At 53.4% G+C, this 13,351-nt stretch overlaps 1 protein-coding gene across 3 annotated transcripts; it reads right to left on the reverse strand.

The window, feature by feature from the left end:
- Window positions 1-7,183: 7,183 nt before the first annotated feature.
- Window positions 7,184-13,174, reverse strand: FGF8 (fibroblast growth factor 8). 3 transcript variants are annotated; one of them, XM_019636300.1, is made up of 6 exons: window positions 12,940-13,174; window positions 12,810-12,846; window positions 12,195-12,281; window positions 11,789-11,936; window positions 8,490-8,596; window positions 7,184-7,655 (listed from the first exon to the last, which is right to left on the reverse strand). In XM_019636300.1, exons 1-6 carry the CDS (start codon window positions 12,969-12,971, stop codon window positions 7,365-7,367), a joined length of 702 nt encoding a protein of 233 aa, XP_019491845.1. In that variant the 5' UTR covers window positions 12,972-13,174; the 3' UTR covers window positions 7,184-7,364. The 3 variants fall into 3 exon arrangements, with proteins under 3 accessions (XP_019491845.1, XP_019491844.1, XP_019491846.1); XM_019636299.1 differs by having other exon boundaries at window positions 11,789-11,969; XM_019636301.1 differs by lacking the exon at window positions 12,195-12,281 and having other exon boundaries at window positions 11,789-11,969.
- Window positions 13,175-13,351: the final 177 nt, after the last annotated feature.

Genomic DNA, 13,351 nt, shown 5'->3' on the forward strand with positions numbered 1-13,351 from the left:
ACCCTACATGGTATATTACCCACGATGAATGTTTTATAAGCATGCTCTTCATTACCGTGGGCTGTGGGAGCCAGGGACAGGGAGGGAGTACAAAAATGCCCAGGAAGACACTGGGCAGGGAGACAGGTAGGAGGGCGTGAAATGGCCAGGGGTAGGTTGTGATGGGACAGGGAGATTTCTCTGTGAAAAAAACATTTAGCAAGAGTTGGTTACGTTTGTCCAATTGAAATGATTAAATGTCGGTGGCTGGAAACAGGGAGGAGTCCAAGAAGGTAGAGGTTTTGGGCCTGGGTTTGGGAGCTGTGTGCCTGTGGGCAGACAGAGGGACAGCTGGAATTTGGTGCTGGCCCTGGCCACTCCCACCCTTGGAAATCACTGGCTGGTTCTCCAGGCAGTTGGCTTGGGTCTCAGGGCCCAGGGCCCTGGCTCCTCGAGGGCTTGCCATTCCACCACTCGCAGGCATTTTCTGGTCTTCTGGGCTCAAGACATTGGAAGGCTGCAAAACACGCAGAGAACCTATCCAGGCTTGGACTTGCCCCTCAAAGCAGTGTCCAGTCATGGCCCCTTGTTCTGAGCACCTCCAGCCAGGCCCAAAACGAAAGTCCATCTGATCCTTCAATATTAGGCACCTTAATCCCCAAGCCAAAGCTAGGGATCTCACTTGGTATAGAATTACAATAATGCCCTGACTCTCCTCCCCTCTCCATGCCCTCCCCTGACTACCCACAGCCAAGGAAGGAAGGGAAAAGAAATGCAGTCCCCCAAACCAATCCAGTAGCCCCACCCAGCTTGTTTCATTATTGCTGAAAGAGGGGCTGAGTGGGAGGAGGGTGGAGATGGACTGCAGGACCGAGCCTGAGCCCATCTCAGCATCTGCTGGCCAGTAGGCAGGGGCATGCATGAGGGTCGGCTCTGAGGCCTGCCCAGATGGACAGTTCATTCTTGAGGGTCAGCAAGAGATCCAGATGGGGAAGGGGGCAACCAAAAGGACCTCATTGGCACAACCACAACCCTCCACAGTAACGTGGGACTTGGGGATCCCCCAGGAGTTCCTGCCAGCTCCCCATCTGTCTTACTACAACCTACTCCTCCTCTCTCCTCTGCTCTCTTTGGCTCTTAATTCCTCTTCACTCTCTCCTTTGAAGTCCCCTGGTTGCTATGGAAACCCAGTGGCAGGGAAGGAGGCAGAATTTTGGAAGGTTCTGAGACATCAATCCCAACAGGCCCTACTTAGATACTCATTTGTCCAGGTTTTAGAGACACTTATTTCAGCTTGAGAAAATGGAGGTGAGCCTGTGTCAGACAGCCCTGGACCTTCTTTTAGTAAAACCACGCATGTCTGGATGAACTCAGGGCATCACTGACCCCAGGACTATCCTCAAGTCTCTCTAACCTTTCAGCATTTCCTAAAGCCTGACCCACGTCCTGAGTACAGAGAACTCCCAACTCAACAGCCCCTGAATTTACTCACATTTTATTAGTTGATTGCTGCACACCTATGGCATACCAGGCACTATTCTAGGCACTGGATATTCATCAATGAGCAAGTCAAAGTCTCTGCTCTCTTGAGAGGGATAGAAAGACCAAAGAAGTAAATAAATAACAGGATAATATCAGATAGTGATAAGTATATTAAGCACTTGCAACAACATGGATGGACCTAGAGGGTATTGTATTATGTCAAGAGAATAAGTCAGACAGAGAAAGACAAATACCACATGATCTCATTTATATGTGGAATCTAACAAAACAAAACAAATGAATAAACAAAACAAAATAGAAATAGACCCACAATAGGTATAGAGAACAAGCTGATGGTTACCAAAGGGGAGGGGGGTGGGGAAAAGAAATAAACAAACAAACAAATAAATAAAAAAAGATAATGAGAAAGCCACTAGCCACTGTCCCAGGAGCAAAAAAGAAAACACTAACAGACTTTCTGTAATGGTCCGTGCAATCATGCAATTCACATTGCTAATATACACACACACACACACACATATATGTAAAATAAAGCAGGGAATGACAGCAGAGATCTACATAATGAGCAGTCAGCCATCCAACCATCTAGAAGAAGAACATTCCAAGCAGAGAGAAGAAGTGCAAAGGCTCTGAGGCAGATTCAAGCCTGGTTTGTTTAGCTGGAAGGCAGTGTGGTCAGACAGCAACAGGTGAGAGGGAGAGTGGTTAAGCAGTAAGGTTAGATGGGCAGACAGGGGACCACACAGGCCATGGGAAGTAGTGTGAATTCAATTTTAGAAGACACAGCCCTTCAACTCCTCTAGATATGGTGATAACACCATCAGATTTGTGTTCTGAAAATTGTGGCTACTGAGTACAGAAAGGATTGTAGGGAGATAAGAGAGGCACCAGGGAGAGCAGTCAGGGGGCTGTTGCCTTAAGCCAGACAAGAGCTGAAGATCACTTGGAGCAGGGTGGCAGTAGATAAGTAGAAGTGTAGATGAATTGAACTTGAGATAAGTGCTGGAGGTAAAGGCAAAGGGATGGGATGAGAGGCAGGGGGAGGCTCATAGAAGAGTCAAGGAGACTCCCAGGTTAAACCAGACCTGTTTGTCGGCCACTTCCTCTTGGCCCTGGGGTTGGTGGAGGTAGGGGAAAGGGAGACAGTTGATAACAGTAAAACTTTTCCTTAACCCCACTTAAAAAAGCTTCAGGCTCAGAAAATGTTCTTTTTCCTATATCATCAGGACACCACACTCTCCTGGTTTTCCTCCACCTATCTCATGGGCCACACTTTCTCAACCTTCTTTGCTGGTTCCCCCTTCACCCTGACCTCTAAATGTTTGGAGTATACCAAGGCTCAGGCCTGGAGCTCTCTGTTCTCTAGCTATGCTCACTCCCTAGGGAATTCATTCCATCTCCTGGCTTTAAAAATCACTTGTGTGCTGAATACTCCCAAATTTATATCTTCACACTGGACCTCTCCCCTGAATTCCAGACTCATACACAACTGCCTACTCAACATATCCACTTGTATATTTATTTAGTCAGCCCAGACTTAACATGACCAAAACGAAACTGCTACTCTTCCCCTCAAAATCTTCCCCTCCTGGAATCTTCCTCTCAGTAAATGGCCCCTCCATCCTTTCAGTTGCTCAGGCTAGAAACCTTGGAAACCCCTCTATACTCTTTCTCTTTCAGCCCACGTCCAAATCTATCAGCAAATCCTATCACCTCTACTGGCCAAAAAATGTCCAAAATTCCAATCTAGTCTCACCACCTCTAATCCACTATTATCTCTTGCCTAGGTTATTGCAATAACTTCATAACTGGTCTCCCTTGCCCCCCTACTGTCTATTCTCAACATAGCAGCCAAAGCAATCTTGTTAAAAATTCAGATCATGTCACCCTACTACTCAAACCCCCAATGGTCTGCTACCTCATTCAGGGTCAAAACTAAAGTCTTTTCAATGACCCTACAAGATCTGCCCTCCATCCCCACCCTTTCTATCTCTCTGGCTTCCCCTTAGCTTCCATCATTCTCTGTACCCCACCCACCCCTCACTACACACACATGCCCATAACCTCCCTTTGCTTGCCTCCAGCCACACTGGCCTCCTTGCTCTTCCCCTGATGCAATAAGCCTTTGCACTCATTTTTCCCTTTACCTGGATGGCACCTCTTCCAGATACCTGAATGCCTTACCTCAGTCAGCTGTCTGCTCCAACATTAAATTTTCAGTGAGGCCTTCTTTAACCAGCATATTTTAAATTGCTACTACTCTACTCCATCTTACACTCTCATTCCCTTCTCTGCATTTTTCTCTGTTATGGTTGTCAGTGTCTGCTATACTGTACATTGTTTGCTCTGCACCACCCACCTCCACTAGAATTCAAACTTCATAATGATAGGGCTTTTGTCCCTTATTTCCTGCTTTGTCCCCTCTACCCAGAACAGAGCCTGGCACATGATAGAGACTCAATAAACAAATAATGAATGAATGAATGAAATTAGGGAAAGACCTACAGTCCTCAAGAGGCAGTCTGGGTCTAAGAATTAAGACCTAATTTCTAGTACTAGCTTTGGCTCTAGCCATGTGACTTCTGGGTCTCACGTTGTCTATCTGTAGACAGTGGAGAACTCCTGGTCCTTTGCTACAGCAGCGTTCTAGAATGATGCTTGGTCATACTCAACTTGCTGCCATTCAGCTGAGGGTGGAAGGCAGGGATGAACAGGACCTGGTGGAGTGAAAGAACTCCTGCTCCTTCTTTCTATTGTAGTCAAGGCTTAGGTGGAGTCTTCACTGGCTTTGAAATGAGAGGCAAGGCTCTGGCTTGGACTTGAAGCTCTAGAGAGGGAGTAATGGGTGAGAGATTGAGCCCCAATTTCTGAGTGGGGACAAATAGAGGACTGGCCACTAGGCCTGGGCCCCTCCTCAAGGGGAGTCGGTCCCTGTGAGGGCCTCATGGGTAGCGCTGCTATAAGAAAAAGAGGAGAAGGGGAGGTAGGGAATCAGGACCAGGTAAGAGTTGATAAGGGAGGCGTGGAGAGGGCCTTCTGTGTGGATCACCTGGGCCCACACATTGGTCTTCAGTGAGTTCTGAGAGGTCAAGCCTTCATGCATCCCTCATCCAGCCCCCAAGGTCCTCACAGCCAGCACCCACTCCAAGGCAGAGTGGCAAGCCTTTTGGCTGAGGAAAGCCCAGCCCTCCTCCTTTTTCTGGGCCTTGCAACAGCTCCCTGCTTGTTTTCCCTGAAATAAATGGGCTGAGCATATTGGGCCGGCAATAACCCCTTGAAATCAGTTGTTATCACAGTTAACAACCAGTTTGGCTTCAGTTCAGGCTGTTAACTATCAAACCACTAAGTGCTGGTAATGATTGATTCTTGGCCAGTTGCAGCTTGAGTGGGCTGTAAAACCCCATTAGTGAGGGCTCTGTGGAGGCAGCAACTCAAAGATAAACAAGGTGGTGGGTGCTCTAGCTCAGCCTAGCCCCACTGCTCTGGGCTCTGCCCCCATGGGTCCCTGGCCTGGGGTCCTGCTGAGACTCAACCCCTTCCCAAAGCCTCCGGCAGCCTCATGGACCAGATACCCATTGCCCTATCCACCTCTAAATCCCACTCCCCCATCAGTAATCTTCCTCCTCTCTATTAGGCAGGTCCAGCTCTCTGAACAGCCCTCATCACAACCATGGCACAGTTCTACCCCACCACCCTGGAGTACTCAGGCATTGCCAGCCTGGGGGCTTCAGGGGTGCCAGTGACCAGCCTTGGCCCAGCCTGCCCCACTCTGTGGCCAGGATCACAGGCAGGGAGAGCCTGACATTCCACTCCACCCCAGACTCCCTCCTAGCCTATGGCTTCCCCCAGGAATTGCTCTCAAACAAATGAAATGTGGGTAATTACTGGGCTGGGGGCTGGACAGGCGGCCGTGCAGATGAAAGCGTTTCCTGGACGGTCTCTTCATTTGCATGGCATCAGAAGCTGCTCAGAAGGTGTGACTTTTCCCACAGTGAGACCCCAGCTCCTTGCACAATAAAGCCAGGCTGCTCACCCAGAATTAATTAAAGGGGGAGGGGAGGGGATGGAGTGGAGGAGGAGGCATTTAGAGCTGGGGGAGCTGGAGGAGAGATGTTTAGAGCCCCCTCCCACATCCCCAGTGTCTATGCACCAGGAGAAACCTACTCTATCTAGAGGTCCTCACCCGTATAGCTGGCTGAAGAGGTGGCATGGGCAGACTCCACGGTATCCCCAACCTCTCAGCTCTAAGGCTTCCCCATGAGCCCTGGAATTCCTAATCCACCTGGATGGGATTTGCAGCTTCAACTCGAGGAAGCCCACATGGTTAGGAAGCCTTAGGGTGTGCCAAAGGAGGTGCCAAAGAACACAGGCCCAGAGGGACAAAGTTTCTGGATTAGCCCAGGAACTTGGGCTGTGGAACCAGTCCAGGGGCACCCTCAAAGAAAGCAGCAGAAGCAGCCAGAATGGGAGACCTGTTATGAAGACTGGGCCAGCTCTGCCCTCAGGAGATCTGCTGCCTCTGGGCTTGGGCTTTCCATCATACAATACCATGGTCACCATCCACATCCAAACACATACCCCTCCACCCACCATAGGCCAGCCAGCTCTCTTGCCCACACCATGACCTGCTCTATCAGCCTGAGTTCTGCTCTTGGCCTCTGAGCTTCCCTTCCCACCCCATGCCCAGTTCCTCTCCCTCTCAGCCCCATCTCTCCAATAGCGGCAGCTTCTTCCTGGACCACAGTCCCTGGGCTCTTTTGCGGTACCTGAACTCAGCACCTTCTGCTCACAGCTCTCTAACCAGACCTCCAAAAGTTAACACTTGTTCCGTGTCACAATTGTCAACACCAGCCTTGGAGGTCCTCCCTCCTACATACCCCCACCTTGGACCTTGGCAGCTGCTCTTTTCTTTCATTTTCTGGAGCCTGATACTCAAAAAGAACCAGTTCTGGCATGTGTGATCTGTCGCCCACCCAGACCTAGGCACACACAGAGAGGCGCTTTTTTAGACTCATTCTATCCATGATGGAAGCTCTGGTTCTAGCATTCATCATTTCTGGTCCAGAGGCAGCCTGGGGAAGTGTTAGCAATAACTCCTGTGAAAAGCTTGGAAGTCTATGTCTGAGAGATCACAGGAACAGCTAAAATCCTCTTCTTGTTCCTTTCCCTGCTTCTATCCTCCCAGGAAAACCCCTCCAGAGACAATGATGGGGACCACTGACAGGTATGAGTCCTTAAGCTGAAGGGAGGCTACAGTCAGAACTGGTGCCTGATTTGCTGCATCTCCCAGCCCCCACCCCACCCCCAACTGGAGTAGGGCAGGGGGAGGGAGGCTGACTACAGGAGGACTCACTCTCCAATACACATTTTTAATATGAAAGTTAAATAAATATTTCAGTCATTTAATAGCAACGAATATATAACCTACGCCCACTGATCCCACCTTTATCACACCTAACCTAAGTCCTGACCCTTTCCTCCCTGCCCCCACCCCGGGGGGTACAGTGGAGTCCCTGGCTGCCTGGCCAGCTTGCCTTGCAGGTGCTGGGGGCCCATGAGCACCCTGTGTTGGACTAGAAAGAGCCCCCCTCCGACCCCCCTCCCTGAGAACAACCCCTCCCAGTCCCAGCCTAGGCCACTAACCGACCTTGCTGAGAGTTAAGAAGACACCACAGCCAAGTGGAATACAAAAATAGAGCCTCTCTTTTGTTTAAAAAAAAAAAAAAACCAACAGCAAACAATATCAACAACCAGAACCCGGGGTTCCCCCAGCTCCTCCCCAGCCGTCAGTAGCGCAGACCTCGTCTTGCTTGAGTTTCTCTGTGCTCCCTCAAGATGGAAATCTCCGCGCGCTGGGAGCTGCAGGGGGGCCCGGCAGGCGCCTATCGGGGCTCCGGGGCCCAAGTCCTCTGGCTGCCGCGCAGGCTGCGCGTGAAGGGCGGGTAGTTAAGGAACTCGAAGCGCAGACTCTGCTCGGTGGTGTGGTGGCCGCGGGGCAGCCGCTTCATGAAGTGGACCTCGCGCTGATGCTGCCGCGTCTTGGAGCCCTTGCGCGGTCGGCCCTTGCGAGTGAAGGCCATGTACCAGCCCTCGTACTTGGCGTTCTGCAGGGCCGTGTAGTTGTTCTCCAGCACGATCTCCGTGAAGACACAATCCTTGCCTTTGCCGTTGCTCTGCAGGTAAGGGGGCCAGACACGGCATTACTGGGCTCTGTCCGGAGCCCCCCCATCAGAGGCAGAGGGCAGGCGGCCCCAGACAGCAGGTGGGCACCCCAGCAGATGGCAGGGTGGGCAGGAGCTGCAGCCCCACCCCCTGCCCGGGCACCCGCTCTCTAATCCCTCACAACTCTGCAGCCCACCCGGCAACTTCCTGTCCTCCTGGGCAGCAGTGACACATGGCCATCTACGGAGGGGCTGGGCCCCAACACAGAGGCAGAGAGGGGGCCCAGACCCTGCCTGCCCTGGCCTCCTGCCCATGAGTCTGGCCAGGGCTGCTAGCACCCGTTTCCCCACCTGCCCACCTCAGGATTCCGGCTGTGGGGCCCCAGGGCAGCCACCCTATGGGGGAGGGGAGGCCTGGGAGGAGACACTGAGCCCCAGAAGCCCAGCAAGCAAGCGGGGAGCTTGAGGCTGGAGAGGAGCCGTGACTAATGGGGCCATTTCAGAGCTGGGCCGATGGGCTGGGCCTGCGGCTTACTGAACATTCCAAATGCTGGTACCATGTAATTGGACATAATAGCAAAGCAATTTGGCGATTTGTTAAAAAGATATATGGAATTTACCAACCTCCTCCCAGCCCCTTGCCTCGCCTTCCTTCTTCCGCCTTAGCCTTTATAGCTTTTCATCTCTCAAGCAGTTTCCTTCTCCCTCACTTCCCCCTCCCAATCATTAGGTAACCCCAAGGTGGCCTTGTGTCTCTCTGCCCACCTTGTTGAGATGCTGGAGGAGCTCAGCCATCCCAGCCCGATTCCCAGGCCCCAAGGGCTCCCCTTCTTTCTGGAGCCTCACCTTGGCAATCAGCTTCCCCTTCTTGTTCATGCAGATGTAGAGGCCCGTCTCAGCTCCTCGGACTCGAACCCTGCTCCCAAAGGTATCTGTCTCCACAATGAGCTTTGCTGTTGGGGATGGAGGGGGAAAGTTATTGGAAGATCCTTGACCCCCACTGTCCAGGTCTTCACCCCAACTGACCCCACAGACTTGTCACATCCCAGCAGCAACTTCTCCAAGGGCCAAGTACCTAAGACATGGGCTTTAGCCCCAGCCCAGCTACAAGTATGCTGTGAAACTCTGGTCAAGTCCCCTTTCTGGGCCTCAGGCCTCTCAACTGGGTTTACAGAGGCGGGTGGATGCGGTCATGGTGTACCAACTGGGGCCATCAAATTGAAAATACCCTCTTTTAAAACCAGACAGTAATGACTTTTATGTCGAGGCTTCATGAATAGAGTTCTCCTGAGAATCGAAAGATCCCTGAGGATACTTACAACTCAAAATATTATGTGCATATGCCTCACAGATCATTACAAACATCTGGGTGCACTGGGGACCTCCAGTCCTAAGGCCAAATGTAAAAGCATTCTCTCCTGTTTCTGGTACCTGGGTTCTAACAGCCTTGGCCAACCCCCCCCACCCCCACCCCTGCTCTGCTGAGAAGGTGATAGGGATGGGACAGCTCTCCCTAACACAGCCCCTAGCCCAGCTACCTTCCCAGAACTCAGGGACCAGCTGGGAGGGTCCTGCCTCTTCTCCATGCTTCCCAGTCACCACAATCCCCAGCCACAGTGTCCAGAAATCAACAACTCAATGGTCTTTCCTCTTTCAACCTCCATCACAACTGAGCTTCTCACCCCAGTGACCAAACCCTTTCTGTGGGTGAGCAGGGGAGAAAATCAGGTATGCCTGCCTCTCAGTCTGGTGAGCCAGGAGACAGGGAGCTGAATTCTGTGCCTTCTTCCCCTTTCCCCCTCCCCTCAGACAGCCAACTTGCCACAAAAGCTCAACCCTGTCCACTCTCTGCATAACTCCTCCCTTTGAGGCTGTCCCCAAAAAGGGAGTGAGGGCTGATTTAGCCCTTTGGGATGGGACAGAAGGGGCTGGGTCTCCTACCCTCCCTGTTGCAGAGCCCAGCCTCTTCCCTCCTTGAGAAAGCAGTTCTGGGACTCCCAGAGCTGCCTCCTAGCCTGCACTGACAAGGTGGCACCTTCTCTGTCCCTGAAACTAATGGGGGGGGGGGGGGGGGCCGGGATGGACACCAAACTTAACAAGGCAACCCTCAATGCCCAGCCTGAGACTAACCCCCCTTCACATAAGCACAGAGCTGGGGCCCAGTGGCCAAGTCCCCAGTCTGGCTCCAAGTCAGCCCCGGGAAATGCAGCTGTCACCTCTCCTCCCACCCACCTCCTCTTGGACCCAGCCAGTCTGCTCATCCCTCTTCTGGTCTGCCTTCCAGAGCAAGGAGCAGCTGCTTTTAAGGGCCAGGGAGAACACTGGCGGGAGAAGGGCAAGAGAGGATCCCGCTCAGAGGAGTCTGGTCAAATGGGCAGATAGAGATGGAGTAGGCCCCTCTGTCCATTCTTTGGACCCATAAGGAAGCAGCTGGGACCTCTCTGCTGTTCTCTCCCAGACTCGTCTTGTCCTGGCTGTACACCCTAAGCCTCTGTTCTTAGGCCCTCCAGCTCCTACTCTCATTGGGCAGGAAGGGACCAAGATGTTTGAGAAGCCTCCTATATGTGGCAAGGAGAGAAATGGGCATCAAACCTCTGATGTCTGAAGACGCGATCCCCCATGGCCAGCTTAGCCTCTTCTTCCCTCCCCAAAACCCAAGGATCTGGACCATTTGCTCCAATGGAGCAAACCCAGAAGAAGCCAGGCATTCATTCCCTTTCCTTGGAAGCTGAGAAGGGCAGCTAGCAGCCAGTTTGGAGGGACAAAGGGACGGTAGGCTGGCCCTGCCAGCCCAGCGGGAAAGCTGGGCCACCAGGCAGGCCCTCCCCACCCCCACTGCCAAGAGCCCCCACTCGCCTTCCTGGAAGGATCTGGGGAGCTGGGGCCACAGTTTACAGCGGCTTTCTCGACTGGGCTTTTGGAAAGCTTAACATTTTCAAACCTATTCTTCCACCCAGTGACAGATTTATCCCAGGAAAATTATGTCTCCTTCTCCAGCTTTGAAGGGAAGTCAGCTACGTCGACGCAGAAAAAATGCAGCGAGACATACTCGATCCCCCAAACTGGCTCGAGAAGAGGAGAAAGTATTCAGGAAATGTTAAAAAAGGTGAAAGTAAGAAGAGTTTTAATCGCTCTGCCAGACGCGGGGGTCTCTCCAGAGATTCATAGAGAACAATCTTGAACCTCTTTTTTAACATTTACAGACTTGCAACTCTTTTCAAACTCCACATCTGAAAAAAGGCTCGTTCTTTTTCTGTTTTATATCATTCTTCATTTTTCTTCTTAGCTCTTAAAATGCCTCACCTTTTTATTACATTTTAATAGAGTCTTCCCCTCTCCTTTCATGCTTGTTTAACTTGGTCATTATTTAAAGGTTTTTAAACTCACAATAATCGCTCTCTAAAAACAACACCAGCCGCCCAGAGGGCTTGCTTTTCTCTTGGTACATCCAGGACTCTGGAAATTGGCCTTGTTTCAAGGCAGGAATATTGAATGTTTTAGAAATCAATCAGTCCCCTGCCACTCCACCCAGCAGTAGCTCCCTGTACTCACCACCTCAACGGGAGCTGGGAGCCCTGCTCTGACAGACTTCGTGGGTTCCTGGGTAAGTGGAACGGGGAGGGCCCCTTTCCAAGCCTAGTCCCCATGTGTAATTGACTCTTCTGATCAAAGCATTTAAAGGTTCGCAGCAACACCTCCCCTAAGCTAGGAGAGTTGGGGGGACTTCTCTCCCTTCTCTTTCCCACTCTCCTTTTGTGGGCCCTGGCGACATATCCTCTTTCAAGAGCTTCCCTTAAACCTGGGCCTCCTCCCCCTGAACCCTCTGCTTCCACCTGCAGCTGGGGAGAGGTGTATGAAAGGGGGAGGTGTAAAGGGAAATTCCTGGATTCATTCATCTGCTGGGCAGGGAAGGGGCACCTGCGGGCCAAGTACTCCCTGAGGTCCCTTCCCCAGCCCTCTCTTCTCCGGCTGACCCCCAAAATTCTTTTTTGCCTTACTTAACTCCTTGCCTTCTGAGCTGGGGAGCGTGCAGGCCCCTGGCCCACACAGATGGGGCTGGCGAGTCCAGTCACATCAGGCCAGCCAGGAGAAGGGGTCATGTTCCACAAGCTATCTTTACCCTACCACAGTGCAGCTTGCCTTACCGAAAGGGTCCCCGTCTTCTGCCATGGCGTTGATGCGCTTGTTGGCCAGGACCTGCACGTGCTTCCCGCTGGTGCGGCTGTAGAGCTGGTAGGTCCGGATAAGGCGGCGGCTGAGCTGATCCGTCACCAGGCTCTGCTCCCTCACATGCTGTGTAAAATTAGGTGAGGACTGAACAGTTACCTTTAGGAAATTGAAAAATACACAACACGCCATTATAATGTTACTCTGCCCAGGGGTCCGAGTGGCCCCCATCGCCCTGCACCCCCCTCCACTGCCCCAGGCAGCTGGCAGGGGCTGGGGGTCCCCCCAACATGCCAGCTCAGGCCACCACCACCCACCCAGGAAAGTCGGGCAGACCCAGCCTAGTATGGACGAGCCCCGGGATGGGGAAGGATCTGGACCCACCTGTTGGGAAACACCCTGGGACTCGCGGCCAGCTCGGAACAGGGAAGCCAGCTCCCTGCCCAGCGTAGGCCCCCCGCCCGGGCCTTCCTAGAAGAGCAGGGCGCTTTTAAGTAGGGAGGCAGCGCTGCCTGACCCCTGACATTTATAAAGACAAATTTACGGAGCAAATGTTGAGTGCGCTGAGGGCCTAGGCACCTGATCTTTCCGCCAGACCCGCCACAAGCCTCCCCCAGAGCCCCGTGGAGAGGGTCCCTGTGGCAGTCACCCGGACTTCTGACAACGAACGCCCAGACTGCCCCCTTCCTCGGCGGCCAGGTGTGGCTGCCCATGGTGGTGTTCTCCATCCACCCCAACCTGGCTAGGATGCGTGGGAGACAGCACTAGATTCCCAGACCTTGGGTTCTAGCCTCACCACTCACTGGCTGTGTGACCTTGGGCAGGGAACTACCTCTCTGTTCCTTAGCTTCCAACTCAGGGTAGCTCGGAATTGGATTTCTAAGGTTCCTTCCAGCCCTGCCGCGCTGGCCGCAGGGTCGGTCCTCGCGCCCCTGCCCGACCTGGCCAACCGGCGTCCCCCGCTGGCCCCGGCCCCCGCCTCCGCGTAGTGCGCCTTACCTGGGCTTGGAGGCAGAGAACCAGCAAGTGCAACAGCCTGTGGGAGACAAAAGCGGGCGGGAGAGAGAGGGGCGAAGGGTGAGCGAGGGGCGCGGCGCGCAGCCAGCGGGGACGGGGCGGTGGTACTCACAGGCAGCTCAGGGCCGAGCGGGGGCTGCCCATGGCGCGCGGCCCGGGGAGCGCGGGGAGCCCCGGCGGTATCACGCCGGCCCGCGAGCGGCCGCGGACGCACGAGCCGAGGGCGGCGACTAGGACGGCTCAAGGGCGGGAGCCTAGCGACGATGCCGACGCGGCTCCGCGGGTCCCGTGGAAGGTCGAGCTGGCCGCGCCGCGCCGAGTCGCTCAACGCAGCTGCCGGAGCCGGTGGCCGCTGGCTGCTCAGGATCCGGAGCAGGCGGAGGGTAACGGGCCGGCAGGGTGGGTGGGTAGGTGGGAAGGGACTCTCAACTGGGTTTACAGAGGCGGGTGGATGCGGTCATGGTGTACCAACTGGGGCCATCAAATTGAAAATACCCTCTTTTAAAACCAGACAGTAATGACTT

The sequence above is a fragment of the Hipposideros armiger genome, unplaced genomic scaffold, assembly GCF_001890085.2.
Source record: "Hipposideros armiger isolate ML-2016 unplaced genomic scaffold, ASM189008v1 scaffold_28, whole genome shotgun sequence".
In the NCBI taxonomy this organism is placed as follows: domain Eukaryota; kingdom Metazoa; phylum Chordata; class Mammalia; order Chiroptera; family Hipposideridae; genus Hipposideros; species Hipposideros armiger.

Bases quoted from the DNA above. Each gene is read 5' to 3' on its own strand.
- FGF8 (XM_019636299.1), bottom strand. From the start codon at position 12,971: ATGGGCAGCCCCCGCTCGGCCCTGAGCTGCCT. The intron at 12,282-12,809 runs GTAAGGCGCACT...CTGCTCTTCTAG, and splicing joins TTCTCTGCCTCCAAGCCCAG to GAAGGCCCGGGCGGGGGGCC. The intron at 7,656-8,489 runs GTGAGGCTCCAG...CCTTACCTGCAG, and splicing joins AGGGGAAGCTGATTGCCAAG to AGCAACGGCAAAGGCAAGGA.